General features: G+C 43.8%; 1 protein-coding gene across 4 annotated transcripts in view; it reads left to right on the top strand.

Moving 5' to 3' along the window:
• The window catches only part of SLC4A10 (solute carrier family 4 member 10), a 293,099-nt gene that overhangs the window by 64,515 nt on the left and 201,231 nt on the right, over positions 1-27,353 (top strand). Inside the window, exon 1 of one of the 4 annotated variants that reach the window (XM_083153948.1) lies at positions 15,907-16,364. The exons of the other annotated variants lie outside the window; for them this stretch is intronic. Within the exon in view, the coding sequence (XP_083010074.1) occupies positions 16,320-16,364 (45 nt within the window). The 5' untranslated portion in view covers positions 15,907-16,319. Of the gene's footprint in view, positions 1-15,906; positions 16,365-27,353 lie in introns of those variants that run through there. 4 annotated transcript variants of the gene reach the window in all.

Here is a 27,353-nt window from a genome sequence, read left to right as displayed (position 1 = left end):
ATAAACAAGCAATTCAAGACACTATACCCCGTTAAACTACTTGTGGCAGGCAGAAGTACAGCTTACTAAACACGTAACGTAATTTCTCTTTGGATTTCACTTATTATGCCTCGGGTTCATACGCTAGCACCTCTCAAACCCTGTACCGCCACGGACTTGGCCTCTCCAGCAATGGTTAAATGATCACTTCCACCCTTTTGCTGGTATAGGCTCAAGTCGTGCTCTTGGTACAGTGTTCTAGAGTATGGAACGCCCGGACGAAGCCCGTAATTGTTGATACCAATATTAATATAACCAGAAGAACAATAAGTGAAATGCGCAGTTTACGTACTATTTCCGTAACTTGCGTACCCTTTATCTCTAGCTATGTGCAAACAAAGCGTAGCGGACCTTTTCCGTGTATTGTACACGCTGGATCAGTTCCAGTAATAAGAAATCCCTTCGCAGTACTTAGTACTTAAACTGCGAATACCTTTTATGGACAATGTCCGTAATATACCTTATCGCTAGATGCGAATAATAGACGAGACAAAGATATAACAAAGTGAGGAGATAGATTCTCCAAATGGTGTATTTAGTCCCTAGCGGACAACAGGGGTAAGAACACAGTGTTACACTTGATACAGTTAAACTAACAATAATAAATATACTTTAAACTAACAAGGGAACAGAAACAGATACATAATATAATCATCCAGCTTGAACAAACAGGGATACAAATGTTACCGTAAAGAGAATATCGCAGCACAGTCCGGTCGGAGCTCGCTACGTTCAAACTGAACTTAGCCCGGTCAAGATGTAGGGAGAGATGCAGTGCCAAAGAGACCAAGCCAGTTCAGGGATAGCTATTTTATAGGGTCCAAGAAGGGTGGTCAAAGGCTGTTGTAATTGGTCAAGGATTCGAATGTCCAGTCCTCAGTGATTGGGGCAAAGAATTACACTTGATTTGGATTGGTAAAGGGGGAGTGTACTTTGGTGTCCTTTGTGTGTTGGCATCATCATCGGGGGTCGTAAACAGCAACAAGAACCGGTTATAACTGGATTCCTTTGTCTCACACAGTTTAGCAGACATAGTCCTTGAAATATGGATTTTGTCTGTAATTATCGGACCATATGAGTTGCAAAGTTTTCGCAATGACCAGAGTGCTGCGCATAAGAAACGGAACATAACGATACTAAACATTATACAGACATAGTGTGTATTGCTGATTAAACTATGTGTAGTGCTCTAAACCTTTAATTAACTATATTTTATTTGGTGTAAGTATGGTATTATGAATTTATGTGTATTATTATGGCTGCGCTTATGATCCACTTTGTTACACAGACTCGGGTATTTATACTTTATTTGCGCAACTCTGCGAACCAAAATGGCGGCCATACTATCCTAAAATGGCGTGTGTGCAACTCGACTTTAACAGGTTGAAAGGTGATCGTCATTAAGCGGACATGTGGGGGTGGAAATGCTAGATATGCCAAAACAAAAAAATGCTGGGAGAGACAGGGAAAATGCAGGCGTGCCATTGGCTGTTAGGGAAGGGTGTGTGATGCCAGCTCCAGGCCGGATATGCCTGTTTTCCATCGCACATCCGAGGAATTCACAACCTGTGCATTAACTGAAATGTAATTTCATTCTCTTGACCTTGCTTTTAGCATAAATGACCAAGTTGTTTGTGTCTAGTACCAATTATTAATGATCTATTGATTGCTTGCTTAACAATTTCTTATATACAGTAGTACAACAAATGTCTTTGTGCTTTATTTGCATAAGACTGCTCCTGCTACCACTACCCCTAACTGGCTGTCATCCACAACAACCGTCTATAAGTAACCTTCCATGTCTCTAGTAATATATTATTGATTACATGATACTTGCATTCTGTTTCCTGTGGATGGTAATATACAGTATAATGATGCTGTGTAATCTAGAAGTGTTTAATGGCTGTGTAATCTAGAAGTGTTTAATGGCTTTAATATCCCTATCCAAGAGAACCATCTCCTTGTAATTTCCATTGGATATGCAAATGTTTTTTGCTACTTACATTTATAAAAGTATATAGCTTATGTGGTCCTCTAGAGCATTTTTGTCTGTATGGTATAAAAAAGGCACCTGGAGGGATCTTATGGCATATAAGGGGTATCTGGAGAGATCTGATGGCATATAAAGGGTATGTGGAGAGATATGATGGCATATAAGAGATACGTGGAGAGATCTGATGGCATATAAGGGGTATGTAGAGAGATCTGATGGCATATAAGGGGTATGTGGAGAGATCTGATGGCATATAAGGGGTATGTGGAGAGATATGATGGCATATAAGGGGTTTGTGGAGGGATCTGATGGCATTTTTGTTGAAATGTAACATACAGTAATATCTTTTCAAAATGATGACATTCTTTTTCAAGTAGGTCTTCACTATTTCGGGATTAGTATGGCAGCATTGCCTGAGTATTTTTTGGGGAATAAGAAGCAGCTGCAAAGCAATTTCAGCACTGTAGAAATTGATAACCACAGCCATTGAATGTTAGTTGTGCCCACTCTATTGTATAAACCCCTCTCTAGAAATCCTGCTTGCCCCTGATACTGCATAAATAGAACACATGGCAGAAAGAATATTTTTGCATTAGTATACTACTAAATGATGTCTGCCAGATTTCAAGACCATGCACCTAATTTAATTTTTAAATCGGATTTATCCTGAAAAAACTTTCATATATCTTGCTTAGTGTTATTAATGAGTATCATGTTCCAGTATGAGAGAATTAAAATTCCTTGTAGAGAAGAAACTGGCATATAACCAGGGCAAAGAAAATCTAGGAAAACATTTCTAAAAGAAAATTCAGCAATACCTACAATTGTTGCTTTTATTATTATAAGATCCATTCTCAGGATCCAAAGTCTTATTTTTTTACCTTTTTCTTTTCTTTTCTTCTATTATTTTAAAGATAAAAATGTATTAGAACCTCAGCATGACATGTTAAAATGCCATAAGTATACGTAATATAGCATTATATGGTATCAGAGATTTTGGGGCAGATTTTTAAAGATGGGAGTAAAGCAAAAATTGTTGGGTGTTATTCTAGTCCATGTGCATCACTGCGAATTTCGCAGCGCTGTGTGTGGTTTAAACGCCGACCACCACTTGTACTGCCGCTGACCATCTAATGATTTAGAACGAGCATGCAAAACTAAGACACTCTCAGGTGTATGGGAACAGGGCGGGCAGCTGACCTCCAGTGAGGTCAGCTGACTGCCCCCGGCAGCCACGTCACTGCCTCATTTCCATGGGAACACCCAGCACTTTCATGGGAACACCCATGAAATGCTGGACATTCCCATGTTCTCGTCCCCTCGCCCCCGCCCGCATTGGTGGGTTCAAACATGATGCGTGCCCATTCCCATCCAGTACATGTGCATGCACATTAGGAAAACATCGGTCCCCCGTGCGAACACCAAGCAGTGTCCTGTGGCGCGCGGGGGGGGGGGTGTCGGGGCAGTTAGAAGTCTCCCCCCCTGTCACCCATGAATAGACGCTAAGTCTATTCATGGCCCCACAGCAACCGGACTGGAGGAGTGGCCTTGCAGGAGTGTTGCTGGTATAGACCACGCCCCTTCACGCTAGGCCACACCCTCATCATTTTCAGGCATGCCAGAGGAGCGCACAGCATCCATCCTCCTCCTTCCACAAAGTTGGGAGGTGTGCAATATATCTCTAGATATATCAGGCATCGGCTGTGTTGCAGAGCCAACGCAATATTTCTGTGAACTACGCTATTCACAGATATATTGCTCGTACACACTGGCTGATAGTGCATCGATATATTGGCTGTTCAATCAAACGGCCGATATATCTGCAACGCAACTTTAGACACTGCAGGGACAGCCAGCTTTTGGAGATTTTGATAAATCCGTACAAACCTTAATTTCGTATTGCTTCAATAAGAAATCCTAATTGTTGGGGCTAAAGCCTCATAACAAATATGCCACATGGTCTGATCCATCTTACAGTCTACAAAGCCTGCACGTAAAATCATTGTACATTAACAACTTTCTGTACTTTTCCTGTTTGCTGCTATTTTACAGAAACTGACTCAAATAACTTAAATAAGTGATCAGAAGCTCACCTGGAATTCCAGCATAATGTCATATAATCAACCTAAATATGCAGGTCCCATTGCTGGCATTTCACAGCACAAACTTTGTTGATGCCAAGAATATTTAGCTTTATCTGTAGCTTATGCAAAAGCAGAGAGCAAAGCTCCATTGATTCTGTGCCACTAATCACCATTTTAATGATTTATTTTAACACCCAAATAATTATCAACAGTCAGCAGAAAATTTGAGCTTGTTGAATTTATTTTGAAATCTTTTAAAGAAAAACACTTAGGGTGAAATATAATAGGGTGAGAGAATAAGAAAGTGAGAGATTTGGTAAGAAAGTTTTTTTTTTAAGCGGCAATCATTTACACTGCAAAATCAAACTGGTTTTGCAGTGTGAATGATTGCCACTTTAAAAAAAACTGGAGATTTCTTCCCAAATCTCTCACACTATTAAATTTTACCCATATTGTCCATATAATCATTGGATGGTGCCATAAATGTTAATAAAGCTTTCATTATTCAATTAGTAGTCACATTGGGTGGGATGTTGTAAAACTCGCCGCCCCCCTTTGCCGGACATCGCATTATTAATAACGGCATATGTTGTAACATATGCTATTATTAACGCAAGGGACAGCTCTTGCGATAAGAGCTGTCCCTTGCGATGCGGTGCCGGCACTGGACTTCCGGGTCTGTGACCCAGGAGTCCATCTGCGCATGCGCAGACCCCGGCGCCGGCCGCAGGGCACGCTGGGAGGGATCCGTGACGGATCCCTCAAACAGCGCTGCGGTAAGAAGCCCATAGGCTTCTGCAGGGAATCGCCAGCTTTTGCTGGCGATTCCCTCCGCAGCGCTGTCTCTGCGGAGGGACAGTACAGCATACAGAAATGCGGTAAAAACCCAGATAACGGGGGTTTTACCGCATTTCTGTGATAGAGAATCTCCCCCATTATCTGCCTTGATTGGCCAAGGTTGTTTTATAGTGCCAGTTTCTGGGTTTTATATGAAGGGATGGAAAACACACTTAAAAAGCCCAATTACAAAGTGTTACTTGCGCGTTTTGCACCGTGCTCCTGGACTTCCTTCTTAATGTATATATACCGTCACCTGTGGCGAAACACCTTTCTTATCAATTAACCTGTTCAACACAGGTGATGGCAATCCTACATTAAGAGAGAAGTCCAGGAGCAGAGCATTGTGTCCCTCCTGGAATGGGTTATGTTGGGAGCTATGATGGTGTGGAACTGAGAGCATGTACATATGGGCAATGTAAAGCTATATGCATAGGAATCACATCTCCAATTGAGAGGCAGAAGTGGGGCCTACACACATAACAATTTTTTTGCTACAATCTGACTTAGGCCCTTATTCTGGTTGGTGCGGCCGGAGCCGCACACGGTGCTCCGGCCGCACAAACCAATCCCCGCCCACGAGACGGATCGCCACGGCCGTCCGTACACGGACGGCTGGCGATCCGCATAAAAATGGTGGAGGCGTACGCCTCCACCATGGTGGGAGCTGCCCCCTGCATTCGATGGTCGTCGACCATCGAAGGCAGGTCCGCACGCCCCAGCAGCTCCCGCAAGCTGAGACCACACGGACAATCGTCCGTGTGCTAGCTTGTATGGGGGCTGAGAGCTGACATCCGGCGACGTCAGCTTTCCGCCCCCATGAGTTGCGTCATACCCTCATTACCATGCATACGCCCCGCGTTTGCATGGGAACGCCCATGAAACGCGGGGCGTACACATAGGGAAATGAGGGTCTGAAGCCCCTCACGCCCCTATACGCCCCCTTTGCGGCGGACGAAATACGTCTGCGGCGAAGGGGGCTGCACATGCGCAGATTGACCTCTGCGCATGTGCAGAATAAAAACATCGGCGGTACGGCCGCACGCGGGCCGTACCGTCCGAACCAGAATAAGGGCCTTAGTCACTGATCATAGTACAGAAGGTATCAATAGAACATATAATGAACATAATTTTTATTAATTACTAGTCATAAATCCATCAAATTGACGTCTTCTGCAATGTACTTTCACTTTGAGCTGTGACAGATTTTACTTTCACTTTGAGCTGTGACAGTTTTTAGCCCACGAACTCTCCACCCCACCCCCAGTCCCTATCGGCTTACCCTCTCCATATACAGCAAGTTTGAAACCGATCAGTGTCCCTGCAAAAATAGCTTTCACTTTCTGTTATTTTAGCACACAAAAGAGTCATTTGGTCCATTGAGTGGCCTCTAGTGGTCAGTGGTGCACTTCAGGGGGCATTCTGTGTGAAAGCAGCACTAGTGGGGGCATTATGTGTATAACCGGCAATACAGGGAGCATTATGTGTAAGTGCACAAAAATGCCATGCAGGGAATTTACAGTTACGCCACTACATGTATAGCATTAACCGAAAGTTCCTGGAACAGTGGTGCCGCCAATAGAAGATGCAGAAAGCTGCATCTTCTGCCTCAAAACTCCAGGCAATGGGCAATTAGAAGCCTACCTGTGGGGCATTATTTGTAAGGAGCATTTGTGTGCGGGACACAAAATGGTGTCACCAGAATAACTGTGTGTGTGGCATAATATGTAATATGCATTAAGGTTTGTGGTTTAATATGTAATAGGCATTATGGTGTGTGGCATAAAGTGAAATAAAAATGACAGTGTGTGGCATAATGTGTAATGGGCATTATGGTGTGTCGCATACTATGAAATGGGCATTAAAGTGTGTGGTTTAATGTGTAAAGGACATTAAGAAGGAAAAAGGGCGGGACAGAGGGATTCTGAAACATAAGCTTGCTAATTTATATTTTGAGTGAATCATGCAAAATACGTTACTCATTTACGGTGTCTGGGTACAATAATACTATTAAATTATCACAGTATACATTATTGCTGAACCTAATTTCTCACTAAATTATTTACAGATATTGACAGTAGCTAAAATGTTATAGTAATGTGCACAATGGCAGTTAGTACACTCTGTTATGAATGAAACTCGAATAGAGGGAATACTCATTATGCTGCTAATTAATCTAGGGCTTGTGAAATTTGTTTTCAGAGAGCTGTTGATGTATGGACTTAGCCTCTGACACACAACTGCATCAATCAATATGTCTGCATCTACTGTAATCAGCTCACTGTAGTCAGACAAAGGGGTATCCCGGAGCTCTGCTTGTTCCAGTGGGACTTGTTTGAAAAATCAATTATATCATCGCTAGATTTTGACTAGATACAGTAACATTTGCAACAATACATTTGCTGGTCTGTGTGGTCATATTGAGGCCTTGCAAAGTTGCATTTGCCTAATGCTTTATTTAAATAAATAAAAATGTCTTCTGGTAGCAAAAAGCAGACCGCTAAATAGTCTTCCCCATGCATGAGTACGCGTTCACTAGAGAAGGCGGCAGTAACTTTTTTTATAGAGAGAAGCCAACTTTTGATATTGTCACAAACTGAGGTCTTGGGGGGTAAGGGGGTTATTCTGGTTGAGTCGCAAGGCTGCGAATTCGCAGCCTTGCGAGTCCACCAAACTCCACCTTGCGAATGGTGGCTGGCCACCACCCATTTGCAAGGCAAATTCGCATGCAGGGCATGCGAATGGATGTTACACAGTACACAGCCTGGTGGGAACCGCCGAGCATCGAATGGTGGTGTAGGCTCACGCATATGTAAGGTTGCCTAAGAGCAACCTTACAGACGCGTGTCTGCACGGGGGGAAGTAGGCGGGCAGCTGACATCCGGTGATGTCAGCTGCCTGCCCCCGCCTGTCCGTCATGCCTCATTAGCATGGGAACGCCCATGAAAGGCTGGGCATTCCCATGCCTGTCGACCTTGCCCATGCTTGTGTCAACCTAATGCTTGTGTCGGCCTAGACCCATGTCGACCCTTCTGATATCGACCTAATGGTGTCAACCCAGTGCTTGGCGACCTAATGACCGTATCCCCATATTATCACTTTGCATTATTGTATTAAGATTAGTACTGTTACACTAAGCACAGAGCTTTCTTTGGTGGACGTAATTACATCTCATTCAATTAACATACATATCGTGCTTGTATTTATTGGACAATCTTAATTTGCATATACAAAATATTAAGACCGACCTCTATACTAATATTTTCCCTATAGGTACAAACTTTGGCCAATTTTGCTATGGTAGAAACACAAGCTTTATAGTTTATTATCTATATAAGTTATGTTACTGGTTTTATGTTTTGTTCTTGTTTAATAAAATATTTAGTATTAGAGAAGCCAATTGTGTTGGTCTATTTATGGGGAAGGTGTATTACATACCAATTTAACCTTGCAATTGATACCCACTGTGCAGTCATTGTTAAACTGTGTAAGCTAATGTGTGAAATCAATGTAGCTTTATTTATTGCTTGCTTTCACCATTCTGATTCACCTATAGATTTTTATAATTCAATTGTGCTTTAAATCAAGGAGTGACCTTGTAATTATTATATAGGCTTAGATTTGTTTGCTGGACCATCTGTTTGAAACATCTTGGCACTGCCTGTTGTCGTCTAACATCCCTCTGATGGGATCAGTATGAAATCCCGGTGGTCGGAATCCCAACGGTCTAAATACCGATGACGGAATCCCGACCACCGCAATGCAGACAAGGGGGGGGCGTGGATTGCCCCCCCCCTTGTGGGCTCGCTGCGCTCGCCACGCTTCGGGCCCGGTGCCTCGCTACGCTTGGCACACTTTTTTATTCTCCCTCTGTGGATGTCGTGGACACCCATAGAGGGACAAAGTGCTGGCATTGCGGCGGTCGGGATTCCGGCGTCGGTATTTCGACCGTCGGGATTCCGACCGCCGGGATTTTGACCGCATCCCCCTCTGATACATCACAATTTTGTTCACATTGGAACTACCACAGAGATTAACCCCAGATGTAGTGTTATGTAGAGACACAACGCATAGGCTAAAGAAACTGGAAGCTGGATACACTCGTACAGATTTATCTGTCCATTCTGACTGGTGGGAACAAAAATCTGGCAATGTATCGATCATTTGCTCCGAAACACTGGAAAACAGACAATGGTCATTTATAATTACAGGTTAAATCCATTTGATCTAAAAGATTTGTACAAAGAATAGTTTTTGTCCATTTTCTAGTATTTGGGAGCAAATTATTGAATTTCATATGCTTTGATTCATTATCACAGTTTTGTTCCCACCAGACAGATTGGACAGATAAATCTGTAGATGTGTACCAAGCTTAAGATCTAATGTGAGCATTCACAATTGAGAATTTTACTCCCAGAGTAGGGGGAATTCTGACCTCAAGAGTGACATAGCTATATAAGAGGGCTTCCACCTGAGAGGAAGGCAGCAAAACCCTGGAGATCCTGCTGAATATCCTTTTAACTATCCTTTTATACTCTTGGCGACGGCCCTAATATTGGTGGCGACTGTGGGAAAACCTACCTGAACACTTGCAGTGCTAATTGGTGTGTAGAGACGATCCCTTTCCGTTAATCCGGCTGTCACACTCTCTGTGGCCTGCTGCTTCACCGGAGCCCGAGAGCGGGGGATCTGCAGGCCGAGTTACCCTGCGCCGGACAAAGTATCCTCCTGAACGGCGCCCTGTTTGAGGTGTTTTGGCGGACGGGAGGGGGTGCGGGCTGGAGAAACTCCCAGCAAATCTTGCGGAGATAGCGGGAAGCGGTCTCGGCCGAGACACGCTGCCGCGGACCGCACTGGGAGGACCGGCGCCATCTTGTCCAGTCCATCGGAGTGCTGAGCTGTGGCGTGTGATAAAGGCTGCCTGAATACTGCTGGCGGTGAGTGACGGTGGGACACGGAGTGACTGTTAAACCCCCTCTTAACTGCACGATTTCCAGGGGAACCCCTCGATGACAGGACTATCCTAACAGTATATTTGTGGACTCCATGGATCGCACAACAGTGTCAAAATGGAACACTTCTCTGCGCAAATAATTCAGGCTGTATATGCTTCATCTGCCAGAATTTCTCGCTACTTAGATGATGTACAAAGGGATGTCCCTTCATTTCATGTCCCTCATGGCTGCGAGTTGGAGGCTGCAGGTGATACTCCTACTTCTAATACCCTTCTGGATTATCCTGAGGCACCTCTGAAAATAACACTGAACTTGTACTCTTATCTGGATCCATAACATTGTGACCAACTGGTGCATAGCTCCTTGGGACGGTGCCGGTGGAACATTTCGCTTTCACCCTTCTTCTATTTTAATAATGATTGCACGATGCTCCTGGTCTCTGACTTTTTTGAGTTCCCAGACAATCCTCAAGTAACCCCCATGAGAAAGATAATCCATACAGGTCGATGGTACTATACCCTCAAGGAACTAAAAATTGGCCAGACTAGTGAATCGCTATAAACTGTAGTATGGATCCTGTTCATATTCATTCACATTAGCTCTTATGCTGACCCTTCTTACGGTTTAATATTATATAAGCCTTCTCCTGATGTTCTATATTATTGCTATCCGTCACTATTCTTCTTATATCATATCCGATGCAAGTGATGCCAGTATGTTATATTTACATGATCCTGCTGAATATTTCTTTAATGTATCATATAGGCTGTTTCTTTATAACCAGTCGCCATATCCTGTTGTTTAACTAATGTATTAGGGGCCACTTATATTTGGGAAGGCTAGCCTTGTACTAGTTATAATACTTTGCTCTTGTGCCCTGGTTAAATATCCGCTCACTATCCTGTAATTAGGGTTGTGTGGTGAAGGGAGGGGAGGTGGGGGGTGGGGGGGGTGGGGGAGGGTTTAGGTAGTTAGCATAGTTAATATAGTTAGCTGGTAGGGTTTAGGATCCAGGTACACCTAGGTTGGGGGTGGGTAGTACAGGGTGGGGGGTTGTAAGGGAGGTTTGTTTTGGGTCGTTTGGGTGGGTTTGTTAATTTATATTTTCTGTTTCTCCGAATAGACCAGACATATGATACTGAACTGTACAATTCCCTCCGACATAATATCCTACCCTTGACAGGGATAAAGGTGTCTTGGCAATCTTATCTTATACATATGCAATGTTCGAATTCTGCCATTATGCATTGTGACATTTTTAATTTGTATAGTGCTTGAATGGTGCCTTTAGGCACTAGTAATTATTATACCCTGCATTGGAATATCTTAAATTGCTATATTCGTACACAATACCCTTGCTATACTGGTATATACTTACTGATTTGAACCAGTGTTGTTATCCCTGCTACACGTTGATATATATAAAAATCTCATGTCATTGCCTTATGATTCGAGGAACCTACTGTCTGTGTCTGTAACGTCCTCTGTTTGTATTGGGAACTTTGTTATATACCTTAAAATTTAAATAAAAATGATTGAATTTAAAAAAAAAAGAGTGAAATAGCTATTGTCACAAATGTGTATTGTAAATGTTTTGATATTGTGTGAATTTTCATGTTTGAATACATTTTTTATATTTCCTATATTGGAATGTACTGTGTTGGAGACTTAAGCAGCCCATACACGCTGCGATGCCAGGCTGTCCGTTCTGTGCTTTGAGGTGCGCGCTCCCGCGGCACCTCATCGCACAGTACAAAAAGTATGTGCTTGCACATACTTTTTGTACTTAGGTTTCATCAAATTGCATCGCATTGCATGCACAACGGATGCACATGCAATGCAATGCAATGTGATCCGTGCTATTGAAGCCCACAACGCACGCCCGCATCGGGACGTGTATGGGCTGCTTTAAAGCTTGATTTTATTGGATGGTGTTACATACCTCCCAACTTTGTAGCTGCAGAAATAGGGACCGAGCGTCCAAAAAGGGGGCGTGGCTTATGTAAATGAGGGGCGTGACTTATGCAAATGAGCCGCATCCCCGTTTTCGGACGGGAATAGACGCTGTGCGCATGCGCACAGCGTCTATTCTGTTAAATTGGGGGGCTCCCAACTGCCCCCCCCCCGCAGCGGGACACCTCCGGCCACGGGTGGGACAGCGGGACAGGACCCGGTAATCGGTACTGTCCCGCTGAAATCGTGAGTGTTGGGAGGTATGGTGTTATATGGATGTAGAGAACATTATAGACACCTCCTGTATGCTGGTGCACCCCACCATATAAACATTAATCCACTGAACTCACTGTTACCAGGTTTCGGGGTGCCAGTGGTATGTGACCACATTGTATAAATTAAAAGCTCATAACTTAGCACTCACCATAATAAACTCACTCACCAATACAAACAGTGGGATTTTAAGGTCCATACACACTGGGCAGTTTTTGGCCAGCGTTTATGCTGACAGATGAATGGGCTGAAAAATGCTCAGTGCATACACACTGAGCGGTTTTTGCCCGTTTTGGTCATTTTCCCCAGGGGTGGACGACTTTCCATACCAGGACGCTATGAAAATCTGTCCACCCCCTTGCTCATCGGCTGGTGATACCAGCAAATTAGTGGCCGACCCAGCGATGATGCGGGAGCATGCATCAGCCCTCAGTGCTCTTCAGCTCAAAGTCGCCCAGTGTGTATGGGCCTTAAGTTCATTAATTGACAAATGCATTTAAGCTTGCAGTCTACATCAAGTGACCACATTTCACTGCAAGCCCCATTCAATCACAAAATTAAAGTAACTCATATTACATCAGAATTAAACTTTAGGTATGCTAACTGGTTTAAAGCTCACCTGCCAACTGACTTTTAGGTTTTAAAAGGTGACACATGGGCAGATGTATTAAGAATGGTGAAGAGATAAAGGTCCTTATTCTGGTTCACTCACAAAGGCAACTTCCTTTTCAAATGGACAAAACCATGTGCACTGCAGGTGGGGCAGATGTAACTTGTGCAGAGAGAATTAGATTTGGGTGGGGATTTACTTCAAAGTGAGATCTATATTGCAGTGTTAAAATAAAGCAGTCAGTATTTTCCCTGCACAGAAACAAAATAACTCCCCCAAAATCTAATTCTCTCTGCACATGTTCCATCTGCCCCACCTGCAGTGCACATGGTTTTGTTCATTTGAGAAGGAATTTGCCTTTGCAAGTGAACCAGAAGAATAAGGGCCAAAGTGAAAGGAGATAATGCACCAGCCAATCAAATCCCAACTGTCATTTTTCAAACACAACTGATTGGCTGGTGCATTATCACCTTCCACTTTATCTCTTCACCAGGCTTAATATACATCTGCCCCACAGTCCATAAGCATAGCTGCTGCAAAACTACTAGGAAAACAGCCGGCATATGAGCTTACACAGGGGTGCATGACAAGATGCTATCACAAAACAAAACAGAAATATATAAAAACATTAATCCATTGCACTCTCCATTCCCAGGCCTGGGAGGCAATGGGCATGTAACCACATTGTATAAAACATAAATGAAAGCATGATAATGGATGTTTAGAACCACCTGCAGAATGATACTATCCATGGGCATTGAAAGTGTTCTTCACAGAACTTGCATGCTACTATAGAAGGGGAAGGCAGGATCTAGCATTTGTATGTTAACGCAGCTGTAAATATAAATATAAACCACCATCCCAACTCCAACTGCGACCAACTCTGGATCAGACCCAGAAATTGCTGGAATTCCTATCACAAAAGCAGTCCCTATATCTGCTTGTGGGGACTGAGTAAAAGCCCTATTTACCAAGCAGCAGGAAATCCATGTCCGCTCGACACGATATGCAGCGATTAGGAATTTTACTTTTAGCGATTTTCTGCAGAAATTTGCCTCTTAGAAATGTGTCACTACTCACCATTCGCTAATGACAGTGTTAATGATTTAATCTCTAATGTAAAATTTAATTATGTTTAGTGTTTAGTTCTGTGATTGTATAAAGTAAAAAAAAGTAATGGCTTGTAAAAGTAATGGTGGTCCCTGGGCAGTTACTGGGAGGCAATTATAAGTTCTCCCCAGTCGCCCGGCACTCAGCAGACTGGCTCAGAACTGAGTCTGCTGAGTGCCGCTGTTACTCCACTGCTGTACATTGGGAATTTGTTCCCTAGAGCAGAGGCGTAGCTACCGTAATGACACGACAAAATGGCTGCCCCCTAATAGCAGACCGTTTTTACTGATGCTAGAGGAGGCCGCCGCCTCCTCTAACATCCCTAAAAAAACTGTCTGCTGTACGGGGTAGCCAGTTTGTCGTGTCATTTTTCATTACTGCAGGAGACGGAGCCCGGAGGCTATCTGCGGTGCCGGACTGAATGCGGGGCCGGCGGCGGCATGCGGAGGGGTAAGGTAATTTTTTGGCGGGGGGGGCGCCACAATATTAGTTACGCCTCTGCCCTAGAGGGCACCTCGGCAATTAAACATGTCCATAGTGGAGTGCCAGCTTTCTATATTAATACTGGATGGACCTATTTTATGTAGAGGCATCCGTCTGCCCCATTGTTAATCTGGCCATAGCACACACATACACCTCTCATTTAATTACACAAATACACTTTTTTCTTAAACGCACACAGATACCTCTCACTTAAACATACACACGCCTATTTCACGTAAACACATACAACTCACACACACACATTAACAATGTGCTGCGAACATTTATTAAAGACAGTCATGGGCATCCACAGATACTCAACCACTCACATAGGAGCTCGTACTTGGAAGGAGAAACTGCAGCTGCGATCAGCCCGGTTGTTGCGATGGGGCATCTTAAGATGTGCTATACCAGGCATGTCCAAACTATGGCCCTCCAGCTGTTGTGAAACTACACATCCCAGCATGCCTTGCCATAGTTTTAGAATTCCCTAATAGCAAAACTGGGGCAAGACATGATGGGACTTGTAGTTTCACAACATGTACTAAGCAGTATTTGAGAGTCTATGGATCTCTGCGTCCACCTCTGAATCATCCCCGTAAATCAGAAGGAGACATAGGGGGAAACTTACTAAGATGGGAGTACTATTTCAAATGGGAACCAATCAGATACTGTAATCTTATAGAAGGTGCTAAATATAAAAAGTAGATTCTGATTTGTTGCCCATAGCAATATCCCATTTCAAATAAAACTCCCATCTTAGTAAATTTCCCCAATAGGGACTTGTGTAATAGACTACGATTTGCATTCTATACTGGAACGCTGCCTGTATTGTAAGTGTAAGTGGCAATCATTTTAAAGACCAAACCAGGTTGATTTTGCCTTTTAAATGGTCGCCACTTTAAAAACACAGTCAGAGGGCCAGATTCTCTAAGCTTCAAAAGTGATAAAATGGAGAGTGATAAACAGCCAGCCAATCAGCTCCTACCTGCCACGTCACAGACTGTGTTTGAAAAAAGTCAAGCTGGAGCTGATTGGCTGGTTGTTTATCACTCTCCATTTTAACACTTTTGAAGCTTAGAGAATCTGGCCCAGAGTCACTGGAATTCCTACACAGCCTGCAGCTCACATAATATCGCATAAGCCTGTTTTTGTAACCTCAGACTCAGTCCCTTGTGTAATACACAGATGTTATTCCATCAATAAACACCTTCAATATGGGTATCATTTAATACTATTATATTGTATTAAAGTATTGCTAAATGTACATTGTTGCACATTGCTTAGATCCAGTACATCTCTTCTATCTATTTTGTCATCTCTTTCAGATTTAGTGACACATGCTGTTAGTCATTGTACACTGACAGCAGTATAGGATGCCAAGTGGGGGAGGGTCTACAATAAATGAGTGAGCATCTGTCACACTGGGAGAAATGTACCATCCAGCCCTGTGACAGGAGACCACGTAAAAAGGAAGGGGGGCAGTGGGGGAGGGAAGGAGGGGGCTCAACACTTTTACTTTAATGTTTATCAAATTTCTAAGACAGTCTGCTCTGTTTTTTTTTCCCCACTGCCATAATCTATAAATCCTCCGGGTCATGTTAATACTTGTCCGGCAGATTTTACCAGCTGACCAGTGAATCTTGACTTCCTTTGGTTGGTTACAGAGAAAGAAAGGAAATAAATCCATAGGAGGAAGATGGATTTTCCCGTGACAGTGATGAGCTGAAAGATGCGACATGCTCTCTCGTTGGCCGTTGCTGAATAGCTTTGGGCACTAAGCCTAGCTTGTTCAGATAGCATTAACATTACCACGGTGCAGATATGGGGGTCTTCACGGTGCAGAGATGCTAAAGCCAATCACGCAGGGACACTATTTTTATTTATAGCACACGGTATAACAATAGTATGATAAATGGGTCTTGGATACTGTATGAAGATATTAAATACAATTAACAGAAGCTTTTATATCTAGCGGAGATATGCTGTCTGCAAGGAGTGACCTGTTCCAGGCACTTTGTCACCAGGTAAGGCCTAATGGTTACTGTCCTTATGTTGTACTATTGTATACGTCTATCAGGCCTTAACATCAAAGTACATTATGTTTTCGTTGCTATGTATTCTGTGAAATGTAAACCTCCTATGATATAAAATGTTGCTCTGTAGTATTTTGATTTTGCAGTGTTCAGTCTGACGTCATTTGTATTAAAAAAAAAAAAAAAAAGTATATTTGGCCTGGCTTCTAGAATGCAAGCCTTTCTGTCTGTGATAATGTAATGAGAACACAAAATTCACAGACCCATTGCACTCAGGTGTCAGGATAGAACCATTTTCCCATAGGTATTGCTGGCATTTTGTACCACTGATTATAAATATTGCATTCAGTATTGCAGTTTGCTTTCCTATTTTTGGATGTTTTTTGGAATTAATCTGGGTGATGGCAGAGATTTCTTTGGGGGGGACGTGTAACAAAAGCCTAAAGCCAAATAACATCCTGTTGAAGAAATAAATGATTTGCATTGTATTCTTTATACGGCAAATGCCTTTTATACTCTGAATCGGTTACTAGGTCGGTGGATTTTAATGGCCTCCGAACATAACAGTGTTAACACGTGCATGCTTATACATGTTCATATCGTCCATGTCATGTTACTGTAGGTGCCAGACGGATGATGTCATAGCCCATTCATTATACATATTGAGAATACAAAAACCATTCAGCGATGCGGAACTGACTCTGGCTGATATTGAACATTGTAACATTCAACTTTGGGAAAGGTCTGCAAAAGATGGAGGTTTTATTTCTCAGCTACAACCTTTCATGTGATATAGAATGAGATGCAAGAAAGAGCTGAGGCTTTCAGGGGCCCTCTGGCAAATTTGGTACGGGGCCCCCTGAAACCTGAATGCATGACATGCAAGATAGTATACGTAAATTTTAACAGGTGCTATAGTGTTATGAGTGATCTATATTATAATAGCATAAATAATACATGACAGACAATATTAAAACAGGTCAGTACATAATGGTTTAAAATGAATATGTATGTGTTGGGCAGGAGAGCATTTATTTACTCTGTACCCATGTTGTGCCAGATTAGTACATTTCTCGTCTGACCAGGTCCTTTTAATAAACAACAGTTTTCCTCTGATACTTTTTTATGCCACTGATATTGTCTAAGGAAAACACTTTTGTTGAATGACATTGACATCAATCTCTAATCTGTTATTAATGCACAGCCATGGCTGCACACATTAAGTGGTTAATAATGTAGGCTGACAGGCTGAGACTGAGTCAGGTCTGGAACAGGAGAATAATAACCCTCAATAATTTCAAAATAATTCTGTTCCTACCTTTTTCAAACTAAGAGCTATGGTGAAGGTCATTTATATTTTAGCTGACCTTGGTTCTAGGAATGCCAATCCTGGGGCATTTTTTCAATCCTGGGATTCAGGATTGAAAAATGCTCAATCCCGGGATTCCTGGGATTGGCCTTCCTAAAAAAAATAAAAAAAATGACGCTGCCCCAAAATAACGCTTAGGCCAAAATCCCGGGATCCCTCTGATCCCGATCCCGGGATTGGCCTCCTTACTTGATCCTGAATGTTTTACAGTTCTGAACCTGGGGAAAGATCATTTCAAAGGTTGTATTAAAATGGAGTTCTATGTAATAAGTATTGAATTAACACATGAAGCAGAATGTAAGATCATGTAGAATTGTAAAGTTATACCGAGCTATACGACTCTAATTAAATAGAAATAGGCAGGACCAGTGGTGCAAGTAGGAAAAAGGTCTTAGTGGTACTGTGGTGCGCGGCGAAAAATGGGCGTGGTCAGGGGGTGTGACCAGGGGCGTGGTCATATGACACTAGGGGGAGTGGCTGGAATATTGCACGCCAAAGGCACACGGCCAAAGTTTACACAGTAATGCCTGTTACGCGTCACACACCCAATACATATGACCCATACCATAATGACCGTTACACATTATTCCCCACACCATAATGCTCATTACACCGCACAACTGATGCCCATTACTAATAGGCCCACACAGTGCCAGATATGCCCCCACAGTGCCCCAGTGCCAGATATATGCCCCCACAATGCCACACATATGCCCCCAGTGCCAGATATGCCCCCACAGTGCCACACATATGCCCCCAGTGCCAGATATTCCCCCACAGTGCCACACATATGCCCACAGTGCCACCCATATGCCTCCAGTGCCAGATATGCCCCCACAGTGCCACACATATGCCCCCAGTGCCAGATATTCCCCCACAGTGCCAGACATATGCCCACAGTGCCACCCATATGCCTCCAGTGCCAGATATGCCCCCACAGTGCCACACATATGCCCCCAGTGCCACATATGCCCCCACAGTGCCACACATATGCCCCCAGTGCCACATATGCCCCCACAGTGCCACACATATGCCCCCAGTGCCACATATGCCCCCACAGTGCCACACATATGCCTCCAGTGCCAGATATGCCCCCAGTGCCACACATATGCCCCCAGTGCCACACATATGCCCCCACAGTGCCCCACATATGCCCCCCCAGTGCCAGATATATGCCCCCACAGTGCCACACATATGCCCCCAGTGCCAGATATGCCCCCAGTGCCAGATATAATATGCCCCCACAGTGCCACACATAAATGCCCCCACAGCAGCACAACTCACCAGTGCTGGCTGTGTCCGGGGCAGTCAGGTCCTCTCCCCTCTATAGTCCCCCGCTGTTCTGCTTCCCTGGGGAGGGGAGGGAAGGGAGCGCATCTCCCGACTCTTCTGCCTGGCTCTGTCTATCTCGCGGGCTGGCTCCTGATTGGCTGCCAGCCCGCGAGCGCTGATTGGCTGTCGCCTGACAGCCTGGTCTGAGTGACACAGGGAGGGGAGGGAGAGAAGCGCAATGCGCTCCCCTCCCCTCCGCTCCGAAAGCAATCAGCTGTGGCGGGGCGGCGAAAACCACGCCCCCGCCACTTACATATGCGCGCATGCGCATTAAACACTTTGGGGCAGATTTGTTATGGCGGTACGGGGTACCGGCAGTATTTCTTTTAATGGTACGCCGTACCACCCCGTACCGCCATACTTGCAGCGCTGGGCAGGACAGGTTTAAAGCTAAAGTAAAGCTATTATTTTACATTGGATATAGATCAAAGGCCTTGTATTACTGATAGACAAGAAAAAATATTGGGTGTTTGAGCAGCGCTATAGGATAGGTATTTAAAAAATGAATGAAGATTGGTTAGATCTAGAACAAAATAAATTTATTAATCTAAAATGAGAATAACATGTGGCCAGTATGCATGAATAGTTATAAAAACATGAATAAAAAGTTTATGTCTCACCAACCCACCAAGGCAGTGGGGTAGCCTGGATAGTCCCGCAAGTCCACAGAGAGCTGAGATAGTATCCCCAAATTGGGTTGAAGGGAGGGAGGACCAGATGTGATGTTTAGGAGCGGCCCAATTTGGCTCGAATAACCGGCTCCCTCCGCTAGATGGAATAGCGGGCTGGTAACCTCTACCTCTACCTTTTTTTTGATGGATGTTGATAGAAAGCCAAAATATGGATAATGGGGGAGGTGGTATTAACGATCTTCAGGGTCTCCAAATCAGCTGAGAAGGTGTAGTAACCTGGGTGGTCTCGCAGGTTTGGATGAAGCTGTGATGGTGTCCCCAATGTGGCTGGGGGGAGGGAGGACCAGATGGAGTGTCCAGGAGCGGCCCACGATGGCTCAAATAACCGGCTCCCTCCGCTTCTGATGGAGTACAGCGGGCTGGTGTGCTCGACCTCTCCTTTCTAGCACGGTATTTGTATCCAAATTGGACGGGGATCTGGATGGAGGGTAAACTGGTTGGTATTCCAGGGTCTCCTGTTGGTAAGCTTAAATTAGCTTGGGAAGGTTGGTGAGAAATCCTAATCCTAACCGGTTTCGCTGCTCCAGGCAGCTTTGTCAAAGGAACTCAAACACCCAATATTTTTTCTTGTCTATCAGCACAGGACTAACTATCCTGTCACAGAGCAGCAGCTGGTAAACACAGCTCATAACAGGCGCACCTGACCTATAGTCACCTGGTGTGGCTTAGGTCACCCCCTCTACCCTCCCTTGTATTACTGAGTCTGATAATGTTCCTGAAGTTACTTAATTGTTTATACATAAATGTATTAAAGTAGTATGGCAGCCTCCATATTCTGGTTTCAGATTTGTATTAACTACATGTTTTGGTTTTGCCAAAACTACCCTCGTGTATTTTCGTTTTGTGTCTGTATTTTTTCCAAAAATTGATTAAAGATGAGCTATAACTCACTCAATATTTAATTGTGTATATTAAAATATTACCCAACACTATGGGGCAGATTTATTAAGCTTGGAGAAGAGATAAACTTGAGATAAAGTGGAGAAAAGGTAAAAGGAGATAAAGCACCAGCCAATCAGCTGTGTTTGAAAAAGACAGTTGGGAGTTGATTGGCTGGTGCTTTATCTCCTTTTACCTTATCTCCGCTTTATCTCCAGTTTATCTCTTCTCCAAGCTTAATAAATCTGCCCCTATATCAGGTACATAACACTGTTTTTAGGGTTGGGTAAATTTGAGAGAGCTGCACAACAAAAAAGCATATTAAATATGGGCTTTACATGGGTACAGAGTGCCAGTCAGCAAATATTTGGGGCCTTTTCTTTCTTTGTTCCTACAGTATTATTAACCTCAATAGCATGAATTTCCAGGAATTTCCAGTCAAATTTGACCACTTTGCAGCTCACAAAATTGTTTACCAACAAAGTTTGGCTTAACTGATGCCCCTTTCCCACTGCAGCCTTAAAACGGTATATTGCCGATTTTTGAGGGCAAAATACCGTTTAAGGCTGCAGTGGGAAAGCGCCAGAGTTGAAATACCGTTTAAAGTTAAACGGTATTTCAACCCTTTTTCCAAGCAGGGTTTTAGCCGGTAATCTACCGTTTAAGGTGCAATGGGAACGCATCTTAAACGGTATTCTTTGGTTTTACCAGCACGTCTGGCGATGAAGGCTCATATTTGAGCCATCATCGCCAGGTGTGTATGGCAGCCGGGCTGAAAGATCAGAGACTTTCAGCCCAGCTGACCGGCTGCTCCCTCCCCCGGCTGACACCCGCCCCCCACACCCCCCGTCGCCCCGCCGTCCACACCCCCCGTCGCCCCCACTGGTGCATATACTCACCCCGCCGCCGTGCCCACGCTGCCGCTCATCAGATCTGCTGCGTCTCCCCGGCCAGGCCACACAGCTCGGCGGAGCGCCCCGCCCCCGGCAGAACGCCCCGCCCCCGGCTGCTTGCTCTGCTAGTGGACTCGGAGCATGTAAACTCCACTGGCCACCAATGCGTTTTTTAAGCAAGTAATATATAGATTGCTGGCATATGCCAGCAATCTATATATTACTGATACCACTGGGCACCAATGTATATATATATATAAGCCATTAATATATACATTGCTGGCACATGCCAGCAATGTATATAATCACTGGCACCACTGGGCACCAATGTGTTTTTTTAAGCCAGTAATATATAGATTGCTGGCACATGCCAGCAATCTATATATTACTGATACCACTGGGCACCAATGTATATATATAAGCCATTAATATATACATTGCTGGCACATGCCAGCAATGTATATAATCACTGGCACCACTGGGCACCAATGTGTTTTTTTAAGCCAGTAATATATAGATTGCTGGCACATGCCAGCAATCTATATATTACTGATACCACTGGGAACCAATGTAATATATTTAAGCCAGTACATCTATACATTGCTGGCACAGACCAGCAATGTATATATTATTGGCACCACTGCCCACCAATGTTTATATTTTGATATGCCCACTGCCACCAATGTAGTGAATATATACTGTATATACTGGCTAGCACCAACTATATAAATATATATATATATATATATAGGCAGTTTGCATTTAAATATACATTGGTGGCAGTGGGCATATAAATATAATAAGCAATCAGGGCCGGCACTTGGGAGCAGGTTAGTGGCGTGGAGCAAGGTGACTGGCACCCGCACCCCGTCCCCCCTAAAGCCAGTTGAGCCACACTGCACCACAGCTGACTTGCTCCGGCGCCCGCACCCCCCCACCTGTGGACCGTTCACCGCGCCACGCTGTCGGAGCGGCGTGGCTGCACACACATCACCCCCCCTCTGTGGAACTACTCGCTGGCGGACGCATACTCCCCACCCCCGTGTCGCTGCCAGTAATGTAAATATGGAACCAATGGAATTCAAACCCAGCCCATTATGTAAATAGCCTTTTATAATGAAAGATTTTCAGCAAAGTCTTTCACCTCCTGAAAATCTCTTGCTCTTTGGGGAAAATAGCTCAGTGTGTACGCACTACTTTGGTGAAAGATATATGTATCAGAGATTTTGGCACATTAAAGCCCATTAAAGTCACAGGCACTCATTTGTGCTGTAAAAACGTTTTGAAGAGCTAAAACGTTTTACCTGCAATGGGAATGGTACTTAAATGGCATTTAAAACTGTAATCTGCTGCAGTGGGAATGCTAAATACCGTTTAAGATTACCTGTAACTTAAAACGGGTCTGCAGTGGGAAAGCAGCATAAGCAACAGAGCAGCAGCACAAACACACGCCAGTTAGTTCTGTTTAAAAATTGTTGCAAATTAATATAACCATCAAACTAACTTGTAAGTACTTTCCATAGAAACAGCACAGTGCAACACAAACATTTACTGAGAATTGTGTGTGGAATATCATTGCTCAAACATAGTAGTAGTTTACAAACATGGAAGCAAATAAACCTAAACAATGTGTAAAACAACAACAGGAGATGTGGATGTCGCCTACATAAGTGCACATTCCCCCAGCACATGCCTATTCTCTGTAAACAATCTGTACCTAACTCCTAGGGCCTTGGCCCACTGATGACTGGCACTCTGTGCCCATGTAAAGCCCATATTTAATATTGTGCAGCTCTCCCAAATGTACCCAGCCCTAAAAACAGTGTTCTATACCTGTTATAGTGTTGGGTTAAATATTGAGTGAGTTATAGCTCAGGTGATACAGTGCGGGTTAACATTGCGGGAGCCGGATACAGTGCAGGTTGGATACAGTTAGTACAGTGTGAATCAAATGCATTGCAGGTTACTGTGCAGTTTGGATATACTGTAGGCCCTTATTCTGGTTCACTCACAAAGGCAAATTCCTTTTCAAATGGACAAAACCATGGGGGTTATTCTTGTTCACTCGCAAAGGCACAATCACTCTCTAATGGACAAAACCATGTGCATTGCAGGTGGGGCTGATGTAACATGTGCAGAGAGAGTTAGATTTGGGTGTTTTATTGTTACTGTGCAGGGTAAATACTGGCTGCTTTATTTTTACACTGCAATATAGATATCAATTTGAAGTACAAACTATATCTAAGGATATATATAAGCTTCAAATAGTATAATGGATCTCCTGTCTCCTTGCACCCCTCTCCCATATTCAAAGTACAATCTCTTTAATCAATAAAAGCATCCCCTGTGGGATATGCTTTTATCGATTAAAGAGATTGTACTTTGAATATGGGAGAGGGGTGCAAGGAGACAGGAGACATGGAGAATGGACACAGTATACTGTATATGCCGACAACATTGTGCTACGCTAATGGTGTGCAGTCACAATGGAATCCTGCAAAGGTCCAATAGAGGATAATACACCAAGGACCTTATCCTGGTTGATACGCAAAGCCGCAAATTTTGCAGCTTTGCGAGTCCACCAAACGACGCCCCCCAGTCACTCTGAAGCCCCCCCCCTTCGCATGCCGAGTTTCCCCCGCACATATGCGAATGGATGTTTTGCATAAACATCCGTTTGCAGCTTGTGTGCGGGGGAGGAAATCATTCGCTGGTCGACTACAGCACTCGCAGATGTGAGACACCTCTCTGGTTTCCTAAATCTACGAGTGCCCTTTGCGGTAATTGGGCGGGCAGCTGACATCTGCTGACGTCAGCTGCCCATCCCCCAGCACCCGCGTCACGGATGCATTTACATGGTAATGATCAGCATTTTCATGGGAACGCCTATGAAACGCTGGGAGTTCCCATGGATGCGACCCCTTCCCGCCGCCCAACGCCCCCTGCTCGCACTGCTAGCTGCGAACGGGACAGCGAACAAGCAGTTTGCCGTTCCCGATCGCACCAAGCGTCTGCACATGTATATAAATGCGCATGTGCAGACGCTCACCATCGCACACGGGGGAGCGAGGCAATTAGAATAACTCCAAGTGTCCACCACTGAAGTGTGCAGGTCATTTTAAATGGCAATTCATCTCTGTGCACAAGGTACTATTATGTTACTATTCAGTTCAATTAGAGCTGTGACTTCTAATAAAATGATGCAATGGCCCTTGGGATAGACAGCGCTGTTTTCACAGTTGCTGCTGCTGCATTTGGGCCACAGTAGGGGCCAGATTCTCTAAGCTTCAAAAGTGGTAAAATGGAGAGTGATCAACAGCCAACCAGTCAGCTCCTGTCTGACATTTTTCAAACACAGTCTGTGACATGGCAGGTAGGAGCTGATTGGCTGGCTGTTTATTACTCTCTATTTTATCACTATTGAAGCTTAGAGAATTTGTGTAGTCATTTACTATAAAGTCAAATTGAGCTGCATGTACAGACAGCGGGAGGGGTTGTTAACGCCCCACGAGAGCATGCATCATTCATTTGTAGTGTACGCTCTGGGCAATTTTTCAGATAATGGGGCAGATGTATTAAGCCTGGCGAAGAGATAAACTGGGTATAAATTGGAGATAAAGTAGAAGGAGACAGTGCACCAGCCAATCAACTGTGTTTGAAATATGACAGTTGGGAGTTGATTGGCTGGTGCGTTATCTCCTTCCACTTTATCTCCATTTTATCTCTTCGCCAGGCTTAATACATCTGCCCCAATATTGCTTATGGTGGCCAAAATTACCGATCTTGTTTAAAATATTGCATAGTGTGTACGCACCTTTGGACATGTACGCAGATCTTTCAGGTTACAGGAAATATACCGTAGATGAGTCCTAGCACATCTGACCCTATGTGCCCACGGATCCATAGGATCGCTTGGAGCATGCGCTACAATGGATACGTACCATGCAGGTGCGGCAAATCACAATCGCAATGCGGCCACTAGTGAGATGATGACCATGAGCAGCCCTACCTCATCTGCTGCTGATTGGCCAATTACTCATTGGCACTTTCAGCTGATATTACTTTAGTCATTAGTAATTTGGCTATATGACATCAGGCTTGTGCACACATGTTATATGCCTGGTGCATGTCTAGTACAAGTGCTTCTGTTTATAAATTACACACATCTTGAGAAGCGTCTGATATAAGGCATACAGGGAAATAAACTTGTATTGCATATGACTTTTTTTTTAAATATACATTCATTGTGCATTTCCATGTACGTTCACACAGTGTTATACTGGGGCATGAAAGGCCCAACAAGGAATGTAATGGCAGGGACCTAAGCTTAAGAGGTGTGGCCAGCTACCAGATTGGGTGCGGTCAGGCACCACATAGGGACATATCCACCTATAAGGAAGGGGTTAGGTCTATTTCCAAGTGGCGTAAAGGACTGGTCACATGACAGGACAGTCGGAGGAGCAAGGTCTGGAAATCAGGTCCCAAATGGACCTGTGCAGGCTCGCTTTGGTCACCACATTTCAGAAATAGTGACTCGCTTCGCTCGCCATCTGCTTACTGAAGGCAACCAGTGGTGGCATGGATAGTGAAACTGCAAGGCCCCTATCCTTGCTCTCTTCCTGGGTGTGAAAGGTCCTTTAGCCCACTTGGATTTAGCAACTACGATAAGGAAGGACATGTAAAGAAGAGGGCACTTTATCAAGGAGGGGACAGGATTGTGTTTGTAGTAGGACCACTTACTTTGTGTGGCATGAGAATTAATCTTGGTGATGATTTCTTGGAAACAAACCTAGCACTCAAGTCTCTCCATGACCCTGATGCACCAAGTTACTAATCCCTAGAGCAGTGGTTTCCAAACTTTTATGAATCATGTCACCCTACAGTATCAGAATTGTTTAAGCAGCACCCCCAGGGCAAAAGTTTCTTATTATTGAGAAATTTAGAAAAAAAATGATAACCGTAAGTAAATTGTGCTAATATGTCATACTTAGGTTTAATTATGTGATCAGGGATGAGATTCACTTCTGTGCGCACATAATTTATGATTGGCAGCCACCAGGAATGATTTTGCCTAATAAATTGATCATAAATATTTTTAAATAGTCCTGGACCACCAATCCAAGGCACCCCTACAAGTGCCATGAGTCACCCTAGGGTGCCACAGCACACAGTTTGATAACCACTTCCCTAGAAGATTGGTTGGGGTCCACAGGTAGTGGCACCCTCTGGGAACGTCCCATGTGCACCCTTAGGCTTGTACTGTGACTGACCCTGTGTCCACCTCTAACTGACATCATTAGTAATCTCAAACTACTGTATGTGTTTGAACAGAATACTGTATTTAAGATTTACTATTTCAGTTTTACAATGTAGCTGGATGAATGTCAATGGTGGTCTGATCTTTTATTTTGGAACTGGTCACAACACTCATTTTAATTAAAACATCATTTTAAAATAATATCTTCTTACTAAACATATTCTGCAATTTCGACATTACCCCCATCTGCTTATCCAGCTTACAATCTTTTTAATTTGAGCAGTGACACGTTATTAAGCTTGATTAGTTTACAAATAGACTCAATACATTCGCGCTTATTCTGGTTCACTCTCAAAGGCAAATTCCTTCTCAAATGGACAAAACCATGTGCACTGAGGGGGAGGGGGGTGCAGATGTAACTTGTACAGAGAGAATTAGATTTGGGTGGGGGTTTTACTTCACAGTGAGATCTATATTGCAGGGTACAAATAAAGCTGTCAGTATTTTACCTGCACAGAAACAAAATAACTCACCCAAATCTAATTCTATCTGCAAAAA

This window comes from Crinia signifera, chromosome 7 (genome assembly GCF_055691185.1).
Source record: "Crinia signifera chromosome 7, ASM5569118v1, whole genome shotgun sequence".
In the NCBI taxonomy this organism is placed as follows: domain Eukaryota; kingdom Metazoa; phylum Chordata; class Amphibia; order Anura; family Myobatrachidae; genus Crinia; species Crinia signifera.
This window is presented reverse-complemented; position numbering and strand designations above follow the sequence as displayed.